Raw genomic sequence first — 21976 nt, 5'->3', positions numbered from 1 at the left:
CCTAACCCTCTTTTCCTAGCAAATCCTTTGTATGAACAATCTTTCCCAATACATACACTGCCAATCCTAAAAACATTTATCCTACTTTGCATCTCTAACGTAATCACGTGAATCTAAATCTAAAAAGTTATCCTTAAAAAAATCTAACTTATGAATTATCTTTCTAACATCCCAGATTTTTAAGTTCAACATAAATCTCCTAATAAACCATGAACCTCTCTAGAGTGTCCACCATCTCTTCCCTTCCTTTAAATAGTATTCCATACATGTTTTTCACCATATCCCTCACCTCTACAATTTCTCTCGTCTGCTAAGTGTTTTTAATATAGGTTTTAGACATAAACTTTATAGTAGTAAAGTATTTAGTTTCATAGTTCTTTATCTTGTAGTTAAATAAATTTTTAACTTTATATAAAACTTAATTTATCTAAGTTTTATTTAAATATAAATGTAAAAAAAATTCTAATTGAATAATATTATAAACTATTCTAAAAATTGATGGGTTTCACTTTATTTTTAAGTTTTAACCTATATAGTCTAACCTATATTAGTCGAGTCACAAATTGGTTGATATATTACTCCGAACAAAGGGGATAGATCAATTTTAGAGCAAATCACTTAGAACCAAAGTTGAATCATGACTTGTGAATTGATTTGAATCAATTTTTTTTATCTTTTAGTCCAAATTAATGACCCAACCCGAAGAAAAAAATCCCAATTGGCCCAACTCAAAAACCTAAACTATTTGGCCCAATCACTCAAATACTTAGAAAATGAGAAAAAAGAGAAAAATTAACCTAAATGGGAGTGTATAATTGGAATTTATGACATTACTGTTATTTATTTGTTTTTAATTTGTTTTACTTTTTTTATTTCTCTATGTTTACCTATTTTTCATATTTATTTTTTTTTGAATTAGTTAAATTAATTAAATCGATTGAATCAAAATCGGTGTCATGACTGGTACGATCACTTGCCCAATTCTAAAAACATTGGTTTTAACCAATATTTTATCTTAGGTAAATTTTGTTATTAGTTCTTATATTGTGCATAATATAAAGATTTAATCCATGTACTCTAATTTAGTCAAATAAAAATATTTAATACTTATACTTTTAAATTCTAGAATTTCATTCCTTACTTATATAGTAGCACCCTTCGGGTCAAATTTTGTTATTAATCTCGCACAGCATAAATTGTCAAATTATTATTTGTTTAATAATTTTTAATCTTCATACTTTGATTTTAAAATTTTAATATCGAGTCAATCGATAACTACTAAATTTATTAATTAAAATTATATGATTTTTTGTAAGTATTATGCAAAAACATCAAATTGACATAACATTAGAAGTAATAATATATTTGTCCTATAATATTTTGTAAATAAAAATTGCAAAGGTTGTCATTTGATTTACTCGGAATTAAAAAAATATATGAATTAAAGTTACCAAATTAGAGAATAGATATATAATATAGGGACTAATAACAAATTAGACCTTTATTTCACTTTAGAACTCAAATTCAGTCCACAACGCAACCCCCCCCCCCCCAAAAAAAAAACTGCAACTTTCCGTGACTATATAAAAAGAAACGAAACTCTCTCTTTCTCAAAAATATTGTTTGGTTGTTTGTTTATTTTATTAATCTGATAAGCCGTTGATAGAATGGGGAGTGATAGCAAGACCAATGGACGTGGCGGCGGCGATGGCGGAGTACAGATGTCAGCATCGGTGAAGAAAGTGGTGCAGAACCTTAAAGAGATTGTCAATAATAGCTGTACGGACTGGGAGATCTACGCCGTCCTTAGAGACTGTAATATGGACCCTAGCGACGCCGTTCAACGCCTCCTCTCACAAGGTTTTCCCTATCTCTTTTTGTTCTTTTCTTTTAATGATGAGAACAAATTTGTTCTATCTGTTTTTGCTTCTTCTTTTTTCCGCTACTTTGTTTGTTTGTTCAGAAAACTGAAAGCAAATATAATGCAAAAAAGTTAATTTTTTTTCTCTAGTATGTTTCTTATAATATTTGATGGGGAAAATATTTTTAATTTTCTTTTAGCAATTTTAGAACTTCTAGAAGTTATGTTCTTATTTCGTTTGTTTCCTGCGTTTCTCTCCCAATATTTGTTTTATTTATTCTTTAATTTCTACTCCAAATAATAGTTGATAACTTAATTTCTTGCCTTTTGAGTTCTTTAACTCGAAAAGCTTCAAATTTGCTTAGGAATAAAAGCTAGGATGTTATTAACATGTTGCTCTTTGACGGCTAGAGGTTTATTTGTTTTCTTTATGATGCATGATTCATTATTCTTAGCAGTCAAACTACTGAGAATTTTGCAACTGAAATAATGTGAATCCTTAAATTCTATGAGTTGTGTGATTCACGCTTTTTCAAGTTTAATGGGAGAACAATGCCAAACAAGGCTTTGACAACTATTGGCACTGTTTTCAAAATATTTAGTAGATTAATAGTTTTCAATTTTGTAGATACCTTTCATGAGGTAAAAAGCAAACGGGAGAGAAGAAAAGAGGTATTTATTCTTTTTAAAATGTGCTTGGTCATTTTCCATTTTTTTCTTATTGTGATGAATCTCCGAATTACTCGCAAGTTTGATTCAATGTGCAATGTGATAGTTTAACTTTGATTTGGTGCACTCATTCACACAATTTGATTCAATTGTACATATTAAAAAAGTAAAACAAATCTATTTATTTTCATGTGGATAAATATTATTGTTTGTATATGCAATAAGTAAAAAAGTAAAATGGTGTCCTGTTGAGAATGGTGTTTGTGGTTTCCGAAAGTGAAAGTTGGATTAAAATTAAAATCTCATTTATTCAATTGCAACAAATCAAAGTTTATGTATCGGTTTGCATGTTGGATCGAAATTCATGTGTAAGTTTGAGATTTATCCCTTTTTCATTCACTTCAAAATACAATTTTTTTCTCTTGATATGTCAGATGAAAGAGACACAAGAACAAAAAACTCGAGCCAACAGTCGTGCATCTAGTCATGGTGTTAGAGATGGTAGTGAACATTCTTTTGGGCGGAGCAGATCAATGCTAATCTCCAATGGTATGGTCCTTGGAGCACAGATGCGTTGGTGACACTAGTGTTGAACTTTGTTTTTCTGGTATTCTTAATATGATATTCCGCTCTTTGTGGCAGAGCTTGGTAAAGCTGCATGCAAGAAAGAGAATGTCTCAGTTTCTTATATTCCATATTCTGCTTCTTCAAAATTATGTGCAATGGGACAAACTTGGAATGAGCAACCTTCCCCTCAAAGGTTGGTTCTATAATGAAGCAAAATTGTTGCTTATCATATGTCCTTGTGTGGTTCTTTAGTGTTAATGGAATATAAATTGCACTGGCTTATTGATACTTTTGTATGCATAACCTTTCCAATTCTCTTTCATTATAAATACTGTTAATGTGTGCTTGGTACACGTGTATGATGCATGGTACCTATTGATCCTTTTTTTTTTCCTTTTTATGCTTTCCTCAATTAATGGATGTGGTGATATATGCATCTTTGTTTGCTTTGCTACTTGATGAAATGATTACTCCTCCATTTTGAGCATATTATATTCTTCTGCAGCAATTCTTTTAATGCTGATTATAGAAGACAATCAATAGGAACAGGTGATACGATTGATTCATCTATGCAACCATCTTACGGTTCACAGTCTTCTTGGGTTGGGAGCACCTTACAGCATGTTGCTATGGCTGATATTGTAAAAATGGGTAGACCAAAGAGCAAAGGCTCACAAATGCCATGTGAGACCTCTTTTTCCCCTCAAGATGCTGTTCCGCCAAACTCAACCATCAACCAAATCAAACCATCCCCTGCTACTTCACATTCAAATTTGGGAACAGGCCAAGATTTGCATTCTGATTTGAACACGATTTCTGAATCTGGAATGAAATCTAGTCAGCATGGTTTTGACAATGAATGGGCTGTCAATGAGCCAATGACAGCTTCTAGTGATATTGGGGGTACAAGGTATTCAAATCAACCTTGCTTTCATGGCAACAGAGCTAACTTGTCAAATAACTGCTGGTCAGACACTATTGTAGTATCAGAGAGCAATGTTGCCAGGAAGAATCTTAGTCCTAATCACGTCAGTTCTGTTCAAGCATCAAATAAACAAATGTTTATGAGTGATTCTGGAGGAATGTCTGAATATGATGATGACCTCCGTAAGCATACAAGTTCACCTGATTCTTATGGCCAAACCTATGAGCCCCTGGAAGGTAAATTCCAGTTTTTGACTTTGATTTTATAGGACTTCTTTATTTTATTTTCTTTATTTGGTTTTTAATTAAACTATGACAGATTTCAGTACCATAAGTGTATGAGATGCTATATAATATTCATGGATTCTTCTTACGTAATGTGTGTATTTTGATGATTATAGCTATCTATAATGTATATCTTCACATTAGAGTGAATAATCTAGATATCCTTACAGAATTTCTCTAAGATTTTCTTTTTCTTATTATTGCAGCAGTTATCATGTTTGTTATAATTTTATTTGTGATTTTTAGTACATATTTAAAACATAAACTGCCTAGTAGAACATATTTATTTTGGACCAGGAAATGATTGTGTAGTTATATGCTCTGTGACCTAAGATAACAACATGGTCCTTAGCCTGTAAAACCTTATGTAGAATGTATGAGTTTGTAATAGACACAGGACAAGGGAAGTGGTAGGTTGTTTACATTCCTGTTTGGTCCTTGTAGCAGAAAACATGAAAAATGGAGCAGTTTTCTTTTAGTTGTCAACTCTCGGATATTTGAATGCACAGAAAAGGGTTGGGTGAAGACTGGAAAAAAGCTTCTAATGTTCTAATGTTTGTGCATTATATGGAGAGACCAAAAACTGTTATTTATGTTCTATAGTAGAATTTACTTTCACTCTGCTCTTCTTTAGGTGTCCTATTTGAATGGTTGAATGAGAAGTGCCCTTGGGAATATAGCTCTATTAAGTTTAGCTGTGGGCTTCAAAATTTCTATTTCTAGCTTGAGAAATATAATTGCCTTTATGGGCAGTTGTTATATTGTGTTTATTCTATGCTTGCATTGAAGCAAAAGGTTATTGTTGGATATGTGTTGTGGTCTTTGCTTTTGATCCTCTGGTATCTAACTTGGTAATAGGTAGAGGTTCTAATGCATCTGCTCCAACTCCTGCTGCATCTTTATCTGATGATGCCATCAAAGCTGCATCATCAATTGCTGTGAACTTGCAACAACTAAGTTTAGGGAAGGAAGAGAGAGCAGTGACTCCTAAAGAGGATAATCGTGGAGTGGTGCTTCCAGATTATTTGCAAGCCTTTTCTGCTGATTGCTCACATTTGAGCTTTGGTACCTACAAATCTGGCAAGAGTACAGCATTGTCCCAGCCACAAACATCCAGTTCCTTGATGAATGACTTGGAAGAGACCTTGACAACATCAAATGGTTGTTCATCTTCTATGAATTTGAGCTCTAGGTATGCATATCCTTAATGAGTTCCAATTTTGGCTTTGTTGTTCATTGTAGTTCATGATATTCTGATTTATTTCTTTGCAGGAACTTAGTTTATCATGATGAAGTTGATTTTGATAGTCATAGAGCAACTGCAGATGCTAGAAACGATAATTCACCTAAATTTTCACAACCAGAGCTTAGGAAACTAGATATTCCTGATGCATCAACTCTTGGGAATGATTATATCTCCTGTGCATCTATACCTGGTTCAAGTTTTAAGAACATCCAACAATCTTCCTCTATGTCTTTTGTGATTGATCCAAATGCTAGGAACCTTCCTATTTTGCCAAATAAAGTGGTACATACTTCTTTCTTTGTTGTGTTTATGATACCCTGACAGCATCTTGTCTCATTTTCTGCAATGGTAACGGTTGGCTTTTCTGAAAAAAAGAAATATTTACCAGTGCTTGTTGTTATACAGAATAGCATTGCCAATATTTTATGAAGATGCAAAACTTGAGAGCTATTTTCTTTCTTTCATTAGAATATCAATAAGCCTTTACTATGTTTATGAAAGGCCTATGTTTTTTCTCATCCACTGTGTTGGTTACCTGTGCAATGCTCAGCATGCCATGTTCTCTCTAATGCCTACTACATTTTTCAATGGCTTTTCCCCCTTGGTGTTCATTTATGAAATATGCTCTTTATACTTGCTTGTGCAATTACTTGTCAATGCTTTTTCTGGTTTCATCTTCTTTGGGAGCTTTGTACTGATCTTGTTACTTTTGGGTGCTAGGAATCATACTCCAACACTTTGCCTAGCGATTTATTGGCAGCGGCTATTCAATCTCCAAAGGCTAGAGATCCTGCTGCATTTCTTGCATCACAGTCAATTTCATCTAGATACATTGGTTCTGCATCATCTGTTAAGAATCCAATCACATCTATGTCTCAGGTACGAAATCAAGAATCTTTTCTCCTGGGTGGCTCAAAAGTTTTAAGTTAGGTAAAATCAGTGTTGTGAAGGTGTGGGCCTAGGTGCACCACTGCCTTGGGCCTTAGAGCTAGGCAACAGAAATACTTTAGACCCTTTCAGGCGAGTTGGATGCTTGGTTTGCATAGGCATCCCCCCTTTTTTTTTTTTTGTAATGTGATAGGCATAAGAGGAAGGCGGTGTGATCAAAGTGTCTCTTTGTTTTCTCTTATTTTGAAGTTTTTCTGTTAGATGAACCTTTACTAGAAAGAAAGGAGATAGTATCAAACGATCTACTTCATAATATTTGAATATTTGACAACAGACATGGGATTGAGATAGTAAGGAAATCATGCATATTGGCCAGCAAAAACTTGCATGATCCGCAGATAAATGCATTATTGTATAGCTTAACCTTATTTCATATGTACATATTGACAATTGGCCATAAATTATTGGATTTTCCTACCCTAGACTTTGCTTTGTTCGGTTAATTTTCTGAGATGTTGTAGGGATAGGTATAGACTTCCAACTCACAAATGAAAGATCTTTAGACCACTTATTAACTCCATTATTAGTGTCAGTTAAATTAGTGGTTATCTTTTCATTATGGAAAGGCCAACACATTTATTATTTAAACTATATGTCATGCTGTCAAATCTATGGTGAGTCTGGCCTTGCATTCCTAGTAAATGAGGATTTGAGTTTGCTGTGCCTCTACTTAAAAGGACTTAGGAAATTATTATTATTTTAAACTGGTTTGATGATTCAGCTTTTAAATTCTGAACCTTTTTCTGTATATCAGCCTTCCTCACTGGCCCTTGAAGGTGCCAACCCCGCGACAGGACCTGTACTAAAGGAGCATTTGTATGCATATTCTTATCCTCAAACTGGCTACCGAGCCGTACCTCAAGGGCATACATATACACCATCTGCTTTGCAACAAGAATTTCCAAATGGCAATGTGTTCCATGAATCTCATATGGAGACAAAATATGATCTCCAACGCTACAGTAGCGCTAGTATGAGCAGCGGCTTGCCTTGGTCGAGTTCTTACACCTCTGGTTATCGAAGTCTAGAGAATTCTTCTGGTTCTCCTGGTAGCTTTCTTCATGATCTATTGGCTGATTCGGCAGGCAGCAAAGCTGCATATGATGACTTTTTACGCTCTCAGTACAGCAACGGAGGAGCTAATTTCAACCTACTTCAACAGGTACTAACAATAAGTATTTTTGATAATACTACATGTAGCATACTGTTTAGAGCAAGACGATTAACTCTTTCTTTTTCTTTTTATCATTTGCATATTACCAGAACGATGGCTCTGCTGCATGGGATTATAGACATGGTACAAGAACCACATCAACTATTCCGGATAATGCTTATTACAGTTTAAACGGGCAAAATCACCAGCATGCAGGTTATCAACAAGCTCAGCAACTAGCACAGCAGCTTCATGAAGCTTTGGGATACCCCAGTATTTACAATTCTCATGCAGCGATGGCAATAGAACAGCCACAACAGCAGCAGCAGCAAAATCTCCGGGATTTGATTTTAAATGATCTGCAAGGGCCGTCACCTAGGCAATTACCCCAAACATGGCAGCATAACTACTAAAATCCATTTTTAATTTTGTTTTTGTTTTGCCTGGCTATCAAGCAAAGGATTGTAAAAGCGGCTACGTAGGATCATATTACAGTTACAATCAAAGATTTCAATGTGTTGTATTTTGGGTGCTTTGGCGATGTCCAATTGTACATACTTGAAAAGAGAAGCTGACTGGCAATGGCATCTGCCTCTGCCTCCTCAACATTATAGAGAGCACTTGATTTACTAATGATTGATTTGGTTATTTACATTTCTCTCTTGTTCCCTTGTTATATCCAAGGTGCTCAAATATTTACTATGTTTTACAGGAGTCTAAGCTTTTGGTTGAGAAAGGCAACCAAGACTCTAAAAGGCTTTTCTCCTCCTCTCTACAAGGCTCCTCAAACTCTAGCTACTCCGCTTGAGTGGTCGGCCACCCACTAGGCTGATTGCTCGATTTCTTCCAGCTCTTCCTTCCACCCTCTTGTTTTTCTTCTCTTCTGATCTCTTCGTCTGTTATTTATTTTCCTCTCTTTTCCCTGAAAAATAAAGCCCCTTCCTTTGAGGTGGCTTCTGACTGTGTTCTGCCTCCTCTCTCTGTCAATGTGAGGCTGCCACCCTCAGAGGTTGTCGGGGTGATGATTCTTAGGAAGGCTGGCCTTGACTTCATGGTTCTTTCTCGATTCTTTTACAGCGACGAGAGTTCCTCCTTTGGCAAAAGCTAGGTAATCAACACATTAGCTTTTTATTGGTTGGAACCCTTCTAGGCTTTGATTATCTTGTTTTGTTTGATGGAGCTTGCATGTTTTTCTCTTCCGACTTCATTAGGCTGGTATTGTTTGTCAGTCGAGCTGGCTTGGTTTAACTTTCAGTTAAAGTGTGCATATCTTTTCTTTCACACGTGATAGTTGCATGAATTTATTTGATTCTCTTCCTTGTATTGGGCCTTTGAATCATCTTTATTGCTCAGTACTGTCCTTTTTTTCATAAAAAAAAATTCAATGAATATGCTATTTTGGGGCACAACTAAGATGTTTGAAGAAGAATAAGTTGGATGTAGATAATTATTATATTTAAAAAAAACTGAGTTAAACTTATATTATATGGAAGTAGTTCTCAAGTGATTCATTTTATTTGTACTAGCTAATTATTTTTTTAAAATGTGATAGACCAAAATATCCTAATTTTCATTTATTATTACAATTTCAGTGTGGGTCTTCACTCTTAATGTAACTTCTTTAATTGCATAATTTCTCTGGTCTTTTTTCAACTTCTTTAATTAAACTGGTAGATGTTGCAGTTTTTTTAAAAAAAAAAAAAACCCTAGTGCCATCAACAAGAAATATAACAAGAATAAAGTAAATAGAAAAGGAAAGACAAATTCAACTTATGCAGCTGGTAGTCACATTGACAAAAGTCCAACCACGAAAACTTCCTCAAAACTCGATCTAAACCCAAACAAAAGCAAGACAACAAAAACAATTTCTTGAATTTTTTTTTAAAAATTTTTGTTTTTGAAGAATATGAAATAAATGAACTCGTTTTACTCCTTATCAAATATCACGAATTTGCTGTTTAAATACCCCATTTTGTAATATTCAAATACAAAGCTTAATTTGTTCAAATATATATAAAGGCAAAAATAAAAAAGAAAAAAAAATGAAGAAAAGGGCAGATATCTTGCAAAAGACAAGCTCGTTCACATGGATTACAAGACTTTCATGATTTCTTTTTGATAATTTTATAAAACAGTGAAAATGAAAGTATGAGACAATTGCATAAACAAAGAGAAACATCAATATGTATATTTAAAATAATTGATATTTATATTTAATGTATTGTTCATATAAAGTGGATTACAAAGGATCAAGTTCTAGACTTAACACCAATCTACTTGAATTCATATAAATTTGTCACTAGAGAAAAAAAAAAAAGGAAAGCAAAAACACCAATGAATGAAGTCATGGATAAAATATAAGGAAAAAAAAAAGTGAAAGGCAAAAATGCACACATAAACCCCATCATTACTATCACCACTTACCAAACCTAAATTCCAAAACACTTTTCCATCTTTGCTTCCTTTTTTCAACCTTCATTCTCATTTTTTTTCCCTCCTTTGCTTCTTCTTCCTCTCAAAACAACCACACTACACACACTCTCTCTCTCTATATCCATTCCCAAAATTCCTTCTTTTTCGCACCATCATTCATGTTTTCTGTAGTTTATCACACCCTTTAATTCGCTCTTCTTTGTCCCAACCCAAAAAAGAAGAAGCAGGAAGTTACAGAAATGGTCTCAACTACAATTTCCACTAAAATATTCCTCCTGTTTTGTCTCTTATTCTCTCCTGGTAATTTGGGTTTCTCCTTTTTCCTATTTTTATGTTGTTCAATTTGTTCATCTTGTTTTTGAATTGTGGTATCAGTTTCCCAGTTGTGAATTCCTCATTTTAATGGCTTTCCCATGTGGGCAATGCCTTCTTTTTTTTCTTTTAGAGGAGAGATCCGTTTGTATAAGTTGTACAGTATACAGTACAGTCCTACTCATTGCTTCTTCTTTGAAAATCTTAATCATTGTTCTTCAACTTTGAACATTTCACTTTTTTTTTTTGAATCATTAATTATTGCATATACAACAATCAACTCTTTGCTTGCTTGTCTTGTTAATCAGTCTGTTCCTTTTCTTACCAAATTATTTTCATTTAGTCTTCATTTCAACAGTACTTCTATGTCTTGTCTCAACATGGTTTACATCTATGCTACTCCAATTTTGAATATTAGGAGATTAATTTCTTTAATGTTGATCTCGAATCTTGTGCTTAATCGGAATTAAATGTGATACAGGTCGAGGTGTTTCAAGGAAGGTCGATATATCTAGTGAACAAAAGGACATAACAACTCCAATAACGACTATGCCAACAATAATTCCAACCACGACTCCTACTTCATCAAGTCCAGTACTGAACCCAACTTCGAACCCGGATACGGCATCTCCGATGATAATGACACCGATGACGATGGCACCGGCAACAACTACGAGCGGGGGATTGGGGGGAAGCTGGTGTGTAGCAAGCCAAAGTGCATCAGAAAGGGCAGTACAAGTAGCACTAGACTATGCATGTGGGCATGGTGGTGCGGACTGTACAGCAATTCAGCCAGGAGGGATGTGTTACAATCCCAACACGGTTCATGCACATGCTTCCTATGCATTTAACAGCTATTTCAGGAAGAACCCTGTTCCTAGTAGCTGTAATTTTGGAGGCACTGCTGTTACCACCAACATTGATCCAAGTAAGTTCTGCATTTCACTATACCTAGCTCGGCTAAATTCATAATTTTCAAAATAAATTTAATATTTTAAATGCTAATATAATAAAATAAGTAATTTGGACCGTAATCTGATCCAGCTCACCACATAATTATTGCTGCATCTGAGTATTGACTAAATAAATGTGCCCAATTTCTTTCATTCACTTTGATATTCCTATATTTTATTTGCAATGTTGCTAACCGGAACCGGAGATATTTTGAAAATTACTTCAATTTTTAAAAATAATAATATATTTTATAAAATATTAAAAGATTTTAATAATTAAAAATAGACAGATATTAAATTTATATATAAACTTTGGTCCAATGTGTAATTTGACGCATAAAATTTGAATTGTAGTTCATATGTATACACAAATTTTTATTTTGATTTGATTATACATATTTAAATAGATGCATAAATATTTATTTTTATATCAAATTAATATAATTATTTATGTATGCAATGTATCAACTTAAAATAGTACTAATTCAATAATATTGTTAACGATTAATGAAAATTAAATTAAATCAAAATTTTACGTATAAAATTATACAAAATTAATTTTATTCCTTAAAAATGTATTTAATAACTCATATTAAGTAATTAATTTTCAGTAATATACTAAAAGGTTTAATAATATAATTTTGGTACTTATAATTTTTTTATTTAATACTTAATTTTTAAAAAAAAATTGTCAAAAATCTAAATATTTTAAATAATTTTTTTATGTCAAATGGAAGAAGGATACAAATTTATTAAAATGAATTTTTGAAAGCATTATTCAAATAAAATTAAAAAGGTTTTTTTGGGGTTATTTTAACCAAAAGTATTCCCTCCATTTTGGTCCCAGACTGTTTTAAAAGGTTTAATTGCAGATTCTTATATCTCATTTAAAAAATATATTAATAAATAAATAAGTAAATAAATATTGATGGTACTTAAAATGTATTTCATGCAACTTTCCCATCAATTGGAAACACCTACTTCACCCTTTTTTTCATGTCATCTCTGCAGTCAGATTAAGATTACAAAATAATCACCCTTACTAAAATTGAGATTACTCATGTAGTAAGAAATTTCATAAAATAATTTTGGTTAAAATTTACTTTTAGTCATTATATTTTGATTAAAAAAATTAAAAATCAAGCCCTCTTACTTTTATAATTTATAAATCTCAACCCAAATCGTTAACATTGTTAGTATTTTTTGTCAACTTGACATATTAATTAAGCTACCCTCATATGACGTGGTATATAATTGGTGACAGAGGCAAAGCCAAAGCTTTTTTTTGGGGGTGGAAATGAGTTATATATTTTTATGAGAGTTAAAATATAATTCCATCATTGTATTAACTTATATCTTTATAAAATTTAAAAGATTTTTAGGGGTAAAGTGCAATTTGACTATTTACTAATTTTTAATTTATAAAATATAAAGGGAACCGTATGATATTTTCCTATTTTAGGGGGCCTAGTCCTTGCTAGCTCCCTTGGTGCAGTTGATAAATTCTGAAGAAAATTATGAACAATGATAATAATTGGTTTAACTTTTAAAGTATAAAGATTAAATTTCAAAATCGGTAAAAGTATAGAGGCTAATAACATGTTTTTTCATGTAATTGATGATATCAAAACCTTGTTAGGTCATTTGTTAGATTTAGATAAAATGGTGGGTTGATTTTGGAGAAGCTTTACAACTAGGAGAATAATGAAATTAGAGGTTTTTCCTAAATATTTATATTAATAAATATGGTACAAGCTTCTTCATATTTTCTTGGGGATTTATGACCCATAAATATTTCAGGTAGTGGGACCTGTCAGTATCAATCCACAAGGTAAACTTTCATTTCCATTATTACTTTTCTTTATATGAATATAAATAATTGATTGGCAATGGTGAATGTGTAGCACAACTTCTTCCATCTTAAACACTACCAATTCAAATGGTTCAAATGTTTTCGGTGCGGTGCCTTACAACCCATCTCCGCCGTCAGCCGCCGCTATCAGATTAAGACCACCCGGGCAGCCCTTTTTCACCACTTTGACATGCCTCGTATTGCGGCGGTTGCTGGGCATATACTATCAACGAAGCAGATGAAGACCCTTTTTTTCTTTTTCTTAAATCTCTTGGTTGCCACAAGGTTATAAAATTTTTAATGGAAACTAAGGAGAACCATATAAATTGGTTTAGTGAATGATGAGTAGATAAAATGTACTAGAAAAAAGAAAGAATGAGAGAGAACCACATTTTGTTTTCGTTTTTCTTTTTCTTTTTTTTTTTAACTTTAGCGTTGGAATAGAGGGAGGGCTAATCCAAGTATTTGTTTATATATAATTTTTATAATAGCATTTAAAAATATGTTTAAGAGTTTATGTATATTAATATTGTTATACCCGTTAAAAGTATTGTTGATTTCTTTCTTTGTTAATTTCGTTTGAAACTATAAACGAAAACTATCTTTTACTTGATCATCCTTTTTAAAATCCTTTGAAACACCCATTTTTTAAAACTATAAAGAGTTTATTTAGGCATAATAACTTTGTGTTAATTGAAAATATTACAAAATGAGTCTCATGATCTATGCTCATAATTGTCTTTTGTACATTTGATAGGATTGAATGTTTATCCTGTCACGTTAATAGAGGAAACTAAATTAACAAATATATTTATTTTTTTTTAAATTGAATTGGATCTATTTCTTTTTTTAATTTGAGCTAATTTATGCCCACTTGAATTAATATTCATTAAAAAAATATTTAAATGTAGTCATAAAATATTTATATTGATATAAAAATATTTTCTTAAGCCTTAATCCTCTTATGCTTGAATCACAAATCATTACAAAAACTATTTCCAAGGGCGCATCTATGGGGTTGGCAGGCCCAACCTCCTTAAAATAATTGTTTTTCATTTTCGACCTTTTAAAAATTTTAAAACTAAAAATTGTAAACTAGTAAAAGCAAAATTATACTTTGCCGCCTAAAAATGATAAAATTTTGATTTAATCTTTCTATAATAAAAATTACAATTTAATTTCGGCCCCTAAAAAAATTTTCTGACTTTGTGCCTGAACAACTCAACACTAGTGGCCAACATTAAAGTATACAAAGGCCATATTAATCCTGGACTTGGGAGAGTGATAATCAGGATTTAACTATTTAAATTGGGAAAATGTGAATTTCTGGAAGTTGATACACTTGCTCAAATAACAGACTTAATACGGATTTTATACAACAAATGCTTTGTCAATACCTATTGGGGTGGACTTTTTAGTGAAGCTAATGGCATTGCAAAACCAACTATATACTCGTACCATTCCCTCATCTTAGTGTTCTTCGAATTCAAATCTAAAGGACCTTTGATTCTGAATGCGAAAAAGCTTATGAAAACTTACCTCACTTCCAACAATGCACCTAATCTGTAAGAAATATGCTCACTCAATGGAACAGCAGAAATTTGGGAATGTTAGGAGGAAAATGAATGAGACTATCAAGAAAGAGCATGAGACTCTCTGAAAATTGGAGGAATCTTATTGGAACCAACGTTCGAGGGTTAAGTGGCTCAAATACAGGGACAAAAATATCAAACACTTCCATGCGACAAAAGTGAATCATGTAAGAATAAACTCTATCCAAAGACTTAAGAACGTAAATGGTCTATGGGAGGAAGAAGAAGACGAAGTGAGTATTCTGTTTCTAAGGTTTTTTTCAATGATCTTTTCGACTCAATCTCTTGCTCGTGAATTGAAGAACATTGAGAGTGTGATTACTTCTTACTTGAATGCATCTTTGCAAAGGAAATGATCTCAAGATGAGATCAAGAATGTTGTTTTTAATTTAGGGATTTAGGGGCCCTTAAAGCACTAGAGCTAGATGGGTTCACAAGATTGTTTTACCATCAAGTTTGGGGAACCATCAAGAAAGAAGTCGTTGAACTAGTGCAAAACTTTTTTAGTTGTGGTGACATGACTAAAAGGATCAATGACACTAACCTGACAAAGTCTCTAATCTCGAAACTGCTAATGACTCGTCCATTCTGCCTACAATCATTTCCATAGCACAATCGATTTTTGTCCCTGGAAGGCAGATTTAAAATAACATTGTCATAGAACATGAAGCCTTCCATGTTATCAAAAGGAGAAAATAGGGATGAAAAAGGTATTATGGCCATTAAACTTGATCTAGACAAAGCCTACGAAAATGTTTCATGGACTTTTTTGGAACTTATCATAAAATGTATAGGCTTCTGTAATTTCTGGACACAACAAATAATGGACGACAACTTCTTTTAATATTATTTTCAATGGGGAAGTTAAATGAATTATCTAACCAAAAAGAAGCCTTCAACAAAGGGACCCACTCTCACCTTGTCTATTCAACTGGGTCACCAATGGTTTCTCAGCCTTTATTAAAAATGTAACAACTTAATTTTTTTAATAGTGCGGAAAAGACGGTTTTGGAACTTCATTTCTGTAAACCAATTCTGTAAATATTAAATAAAAATATTTACGAAGTTAGTATAAAATTTTATTAAAGTTTAGTCCAATAATTTTTTAAAATTCATTGTTAATTTAGGTATATGGACTAAATTGTAAAAGTCCAATCGCTATAGGTTTTTAGTTGGCCAAAGACTTAAATATTTAAATTGCAATTAGTGAAAGATTTAAAATGGTAATTAAACCATTTTCAATAGGATTTAATGGATGATGACACAATCCACTTAAGCTTAAAATTTGGTTTAATTAATTAAGTAAATAAGGTTAATTAAGTTAATTAAATCATAAGTTCCTACCTTCCAAAACTAAGAAAAAATAGAAGGGAGAAGAGTTTCAAAGCTTTAAATTTAAAATTTCAAGTCATTTTCTTGTAATTTTGACGTTTTTGAGGTCATAGGAGCTTGATTTAGCATGCCCATGTACTAATTTGTAAAAATTTTAAAGTTTTTAAAAGTTGTCATTGTTTAATTTTAAAAAAATTGGTGTTAAATTGATAAATTTTAAGTTTAGATTATGAAAAATGACTAGATTGTAAAGTTTAATAGTTAGTTTTGTACATAAGGTTTAAAGGAAATAAAATGCGAAATTATTTTGAAATGTTGGTATAAATAGATACTAGAGGGTCTATAATGAATATAATTGAAGTCAAATTTTAAATCAAGGCCCAAATTTCAAAGATATAGTTATTTCGGTTTTAATTACTAAATTGAATAAAATGTAAAACTTTAGGGGTATCCAAAAAATAAAATTATATAGGTTCTTTCATGTCATGGCATAATGTATAAATGTTTGGTATTGATAAATTGAATGAAATAATTTTATAGATTAAGAATTGAATCAAATCGGAGATAATTGAGGAAAAGCCAAAATTGTTGGTTAGTCCCCAACGATTCAATTCATATGTTGTTTTGACCAGGTAAGTTCATATGGAACTTGTTAGAATTTTGTAGAATTAGGAAATTTGGCACAAATGTCTTGTATTGGACTGAATTGCAAATTCGTGTAAAAATTAGTTATATGAAGATAATGCAATATGTTAATATGATTATTGGTTGATTATATGCGTTGTAAATAAAAAATGAAATATGTACATGATTTGATATTGACATTTATACGAAAGTAATGCCCGAGTGAACTTTGTAAAAATTAGGATACGTATGGCATGCTATTAGGGTTATACATGTATTTGATCAGGGATTTACATGTTGTTACAAGATCTAGCATTTATTGTAGATTCTCAAGTTAAATGTATCACAGGTTTAGGCCATACAGGTAACCTCGATATAATGTTACTTGTGCGAGCAACTCGGTTATAATGTCAGCTTGTATGAACATTACATTCATTTGTTTATCCAAGTCCATTTTACTAAAATTCTATCAGTTGATGTTCACTTTTTTGAAAATATAAATTTAACCATTGAATGGAAAATGAAAGGTATTTGGCAATGTTAATGTATATATGATTACATGACTTTGATTAGGGTTTAAATCATCTATGATTTGAGAATGCCTCTAATGCATTTGATTGATGTTATATATAGATATGTCACACTGTGCCAAAGGATAGTTAGAATGATTGCTAAATGGATTAGTTATAAGGTGTCTTGTGGTACGTCTTAGTATGTAAATGTGTTTGCTCTTGGCAATTTGACTTAACCATTTCGTATGATATGTTTGGTCAGTGTTTTGGTTCATATATAGAGATGAATATATATGTATTTCATGCTTAAGTTTATGATGATATATAACTATATGAATGACATATGGAATGGTATGAAATGAGTTAGAAATGGTTGGTCAAATGGAAATGTATTTGAACATTAGCAACTTGAAATATGCTTGTAAAATGTAGTCTAGTTTTTATGGTGTGACATATATAAGGTTTGGTGTTAGGATAACTTGGTTGATAAGTATTTCATGACATTGAATTGTTAAGTGTAATTGATGAATAGGTGTGGAATGTTTTATATGAGGTTAAAATTGTATGTTTAACTCATTTGTTATGTTTTGATTCAAATGAAATGTAATGCCCCAAGTTTTGAAAATGTGTTTTTGTGCTTGAGTGACACAACTATATGTCTGTTTCAGTGGTTATGTGTTCTGGGCGTGTGTGGGAGGTCCCAAGTTCAAGTCTTACTTTTTCCAAAATTTGGCTTTTTCTTGAAATAAGCCTTAACTTTTAGTCAGCAGGCTTATATTAAATTAGTTGTAATTTCATATTAGAATGGGTCTGTTGGTCTGGGGATTAAGGTGTGTGTTGGAATGTGGGAGGTCTAGAGTTTAAATCACCGTGTAAGTAAGGGAATTTATTTTTACCTCGGTTGACTGAGAGTGTTTGAGTGGAGTTGAAATTTTGATGATGGTGGAAGTAGTGGGTAGTTTTGGAAGATTGAGGGGTAGTGGGAATATTTTGTGGGATTGAGGAGTAATCTAAGGGATTTGGGGGTTATCTGTACATTAAGCTTTTATTTTTTTCTTTTTCTTTTTTCCAAAAATCCCTTTCTTTTCTAACGTTTTGCACTCCCCAACACCCTGCCAAAATTTCAATTGTATTTTTTTCCTCTTTTCCCTTATTTCGTCTTTCTATCCATCTTGCTCTTTTGCAAAGTGATTTGCACTAGTGCAGGTTTGGTAAGTCCTTTTCTTTTCCGTTGTAACTGTGTAACAATTGAGCAGGAATCTAATTTTCTACAGTTGATGGTGTAGGAGAAGACTTTGGGCAGTAAGTTTCATTCCAGTTGTTTTTAGCAGTGGTAACGTAGGTTTTCATAGGCGGTAAGCCTCGTTTCTGTTAAGTTATCATTTTTGAATTCGCTTGTTAATCCACTAAATCAGTAATGGATGTTGCGGTTTTAGGTTGCAGAAGTCTTGAGTATGTTTCTTCGGTGAATCGATATCAGGTGTGTACCCGAAAACACAGAAAATGAGAAACGACGAATGCTGAAAAATGATTCTATCGATGCCACATGAGTGTGTGGTCATCCGTGTGGTAGGCTGTGTTGCAGTACACGACCGTATGAATAACGAGGCCAGACCATGAGCGAAAGACACGATCGTGTAATGGTCGGGTGAGGCCGTGTGCGACATACGAGTTCGACCAACTGGGTTGTGTGGGCCAAACAGGTTTATGGGCCCACACGGGTGAACCACACGAGCATTTGAGATTCTAGGCTAGGCCGTGTGGAAATTGGGCAGTGTGGGCCAACACGGGCTGGCCACATGGGCGTGTGAGCCTATTTTTCTGAAATGATCTGTAAGGTTGCACGAGTCATCCAAGTCGACTGTGGACCTATTGTTGGGTCGGTAAGCGTTACTTAGGCCCCTAAACAAGTATTCTGACTGTCTGATTTGGTACTGAGCATGAACTGTGATATATGAATTGATTGTATGATCTGATAAATTGAAAATTAGCATGTCATATTTGTATGTTGCATTGCATCGAAGTTGGGTTGATGTTTCGGAAGAAGTATTTTGAAAGGCTCTTAAGCCTGATATCGGGCAGCTCAGCTGCAATTATCTGATTATGTGCTGCATTCGGTACAACATGGTGTGTAGGGATGGGTGGGTCGATTTTATCCCCACATGGTGTGCAGGGTTGGACATAGTTGGTGTGTAAAGGCTGGTGGTTAGGACTCTGTTATTCTGTTCTATTCTGCATGTTATATCTGAGATGGGTTAAGGTCCTAATTCGTATCTGATTCTGTATCTGAGTGGGTTAAGGTCCACACCGATTCTATAAAGGGCTCAGGCCCGAACTATATATAGATATATGACTGATTTCAGATTTTGTGCTGTGCGTATATTTTTCTGTGGGGATTACACACTGAGTTTGCAAAAACTCACGCTTTTCTGTTTAATTTGTTCAGGTAATCCTCAGCATTAGATGGATCGGTGTAGCGGAGGATTTGACAGTGACCACTACTTCTACCTCACGATAAATTTACGATTTTATACTTATCATGGTTTTAATTTTTATTTGGGAAATTTTGATGTAATTATGGCCATTACGGGTTTTTGTTTAAATTTAGGTTTTGCAACATTTTATGGTTTTACTGCTAGTAGTAGGAAAACTCGGGTTTTAAATAAAAAACAAAAGTTTTATCAAAATATCCACGACCACTCAACAGTTTCGAAAGCTTTCGCGTAGGTTAACGTTTTGAAGATGATAAACTAAATAGGTGACTCAGTTTAAAAACTAGTGTTAATATAATTTAGTGTTTTAAAACGGAAATGAGGTGATAGCAACAATACGATTTCAAAAGCACTATCATGTGACATCTCCAGATTCCATCATAACATCCAGGTCAGGTTTGAGGTGTTACATTTAGTGGTATCAGAGCCAGGTTACAAAACTCGACTGTGGATTTGGGTTTTAAAGATTAATTTTAAAAAAACAATTTTTAAATAATTTGAAATATTTTTAGACAAAGTATGTGGTACACCGAGTCTCCAGCGTCGATCCTGTAAGTGTTCTAAAACTCTTTTTAGATTTATCTGAAAATACTATTAGCTTGTTTTAAACAGCCATAGGTAGTATACTATACGAAAAATACTTTAGTTAGTGTAAACTAAAAACGGTAGTGAAACTGAAACTGTAGTGAGACTGCGATTTACGAAAACAAACTTGAAATTAATGATACTGCTCTGCATAAAACTTTTGGTTAATGAATATCGAAACTGTAATTGATGCATAAAACTGTTAATACAGATAAATTCTAAAATTTACGATGAGCTGATGAGGTATTCGCGGACGGGGTACTAAAGGCCGTGGTAGAGACCGTGGAGGGGCTCGAGCTAGGTCCTCATCATCTAGAAATCTATCGAATCTAGATATGAGTAAGACGCCGGTTTCACCTGCTACAAAGACTGGGTCTGAGGACTGTATGGCTGGGGACGATGCACTGTCCCAGGCTATGCTCAGAATTTTAGAGAGGGTCGTTGGACCCCGCACTGGATCTGGAGACCGTGGGTCAGTTACGAAACCACTCCAGTCCAATGGGACTGAGTTATTCAGGGGTGTCACTAGAGTCTCCCCTAACGTGGTCGAATATTGGATGGAGGCCACGGAAAGAGTTATGGACGACCTAGAATTTACTGCTGAGCAAAAGCTTAAGGGGGTTGTTTCTCTGTTTCGTGACGAAGCATACCAGTAGTGGCTGACGGTTAAGGAAGGCACTTAGCCCGATCGATTGACTTGGGATTTCTTTAAGTCGGCCTTCCAGAGTAAGTATGTAGGATCCAATTACATTGATGCTAGAAGACGTGAGTTCCTTAATCTCACCCAGAGAGACCGTTCGGTGACCGAGTATAAGGTCGAGTTTCTGAGATTGAGCCGTTATACGCGTGGCATGGTGGCGACCGAATGTGAGAGATGTGTCCACTTCGAGGATGGCCTCAGAGACAATTTACGAGTTTTGATAGCTCCACAGAGGGAGCATGAATTTACTACACTAGTTGAGAAGGCGAAAATCACCGAGGAAGTTAAGAATGCTGAGCGCCAAAATCGAGAGAGAGGAAAAACAAGAGGGAATCGGAGCTTTCGAGTTCTGCAATGAAGCCTAAGAAAAATGTCAGATCAGCTGGGACGGTGAGATCTGGGTCTCATGTTGCACCTACTAGGGTGGCGCTTTGTGGGCACTATAGTAGACGTCATCTGAGCGAGTGTTGGAGGACTACTGGGGCATGTTTGAGATGTGGGTCGACTAAGCACCATATTCGGGATTGTCTATTGAGAACTGATAAGATACAAGCTCCGGTTAGTGGCACTGCACAGCTACCGAGAGTAGTTCAGCAGCCACCTAGGGGCTAAGGTTAGGTTAGGGGCGGTAACGGTATGGGCCGAGGACAGAGAGTACCGGGCAGATGTGTTAGACCGACTGAGGTGAGTCAGCTTGTACTGGTTTATGCTGCTCGTCGCTGTGAGGATCGAGATGCTTCGGACATCATTACGGGTACGTTTTTAATTTTAATGTACTTTACTTTGCACTAATAGATATAGGCTCTATACACTCATACGTAGCGAGTACTGCGGCTGAAACCTTGAGCATTCTGATTGAGAGTACTTCTAGTGAGGTAACTGTTGTGAGTCTGTTGGGACAATCCATCCGAGTGAGTAAACTATTTAGAGACGTTC

At 33.9% G+C, this 21976-nt stretch overlaps 2 protein-coding genes across 4 annotated transcripts; both read left to right on the top strand.

Annotated features, from left to right (window-relative positions):
- Window positions 1–1564: 1564 nt before the first annotated feature.
- Window positions 1565–8305, top strand: LOC107959684 (uncharacterized). Of its 3 annotated transcripts, XM_016895797.2 has the most exons (10): window positions 1565–1860; window positions 2490–2533; window positions 2965–3079; window positions 3173–3290; window positions 3603–4258; window positions 5165–5498; window positions 5579–5834; window positions 6273–6431; window positions 7255–7662; window positions 7764–8305. In XM_016895797.2, the coding sequence occupies exons 1-10, from the start codon at window positions 1668–1670 to the stop codon at window positions 8064–8066; spliced, it is 2586 nt and encodes an 861-aa protein (XP_016751286.1). In that variant the 5' UTR covers window positions 1565–1667; the 3' UTR covers window positions 8067–8305. The 3 variants fall into 3 exon arrangements, with proteins under 3 accessions (XP_016751286.1, XP_016751287.1, XP_040970315.1); XM_016895798.2 differs by lacking the exon at window positions 2490–2533 and having other exon boundaries at window positions 1663–1860; XM_041114381.1 differs by lacking the exons at window positions 1565–1860; window positions 2490–2533 and having other exon boundaries at window positions 3641–4258.
- Window positions 8306–9974: 1669 nt separating this feature from the next.
- Window positions 9975–13776, top strand: LOC107959683 (PLASMODESMATA CALLOSE-BINDING PROTEIN 3). The gene is made up of 4 exons (XM_016895796.2): window positions 9975–10386; window positions 10880–11326; window positions 13152–13182; window positions 13256–13776. The coding sequence occupies exons 1-4, from the start codon at window positions 10326–10328 to the stop codon at window positions 13443–13445; spliced, it is 729 nt and encodes a 242-aa protein (XP_016751285.1). The 5' UTR covers window positions 9975–10325; the 3' UTR covers window positions 13446–13776.
- The last annotated feature ends 8200 nt before the right edge of the window (window positions 13777–21976 follow it).

The sequence above is a fragment of the Gossypium hirsutum genome, chromosome A05 (genome assembly GCF_007990345.1).
Source record: "Gossypium hirsutum isolate 1008001.06 chromosome A05, Gossypium_hirsutum_v2.1, whole genome shotgun sequence".
Taxonomy (NCBI): Eukaryota; Viridiplantae; Streptophyta; class Magnoliopsida; order Malvales; family Malvaceae; genus Gossypium; species Gossypium hirsutum.
Note: the sequence above shows the minus strand (reverse complement) of the source record. Positions and strands in the feature narration are given on the sequence as shown.

Coding starts and splice junctions, on each gene's coding strand:
- LOC107959684 (XM_016895797.2), top strand. CDS start 1,668: ATGGGGAGTGATAGCAAGACCAATGGACGTGGCGGCGGCGATGGCGGA. Junction 3,080..3,172: donor ATCAATGCTAATCTCCAATG/GTATGGTCCTTG, acceptor TCTTTGTGGCAG/AGCTTGGTAAAGCTGCATGC. Junction 5,499..5,578: donor TCTATGAATTTGAGCTCTAG/GTATGCATATCC, acceptor ATTTCTTTGCAG/GAACTTAGTTTATCATGATG.
- LOC107959683 (XM_016895796.2), top strand. CDS start 10,326: ATGGTCTCAACTACAATTTCCACTAAAATATTCCTCCTGTTTTGTCTC. Junction 11,327..13,151: donor TACCACCAACATTGATCCAA/GTAAGTTCTGCA, acceptor TAAATATTTCAG/GTAGTGGGACCTGTCAGTAT. Junction 13,183..13,255: donor TGTCAGTATCAATCCACAAG/GTAAACTTTCAT, acceptor GTGAATGTGTAG/CACAACTTCTTCCATCTTAA.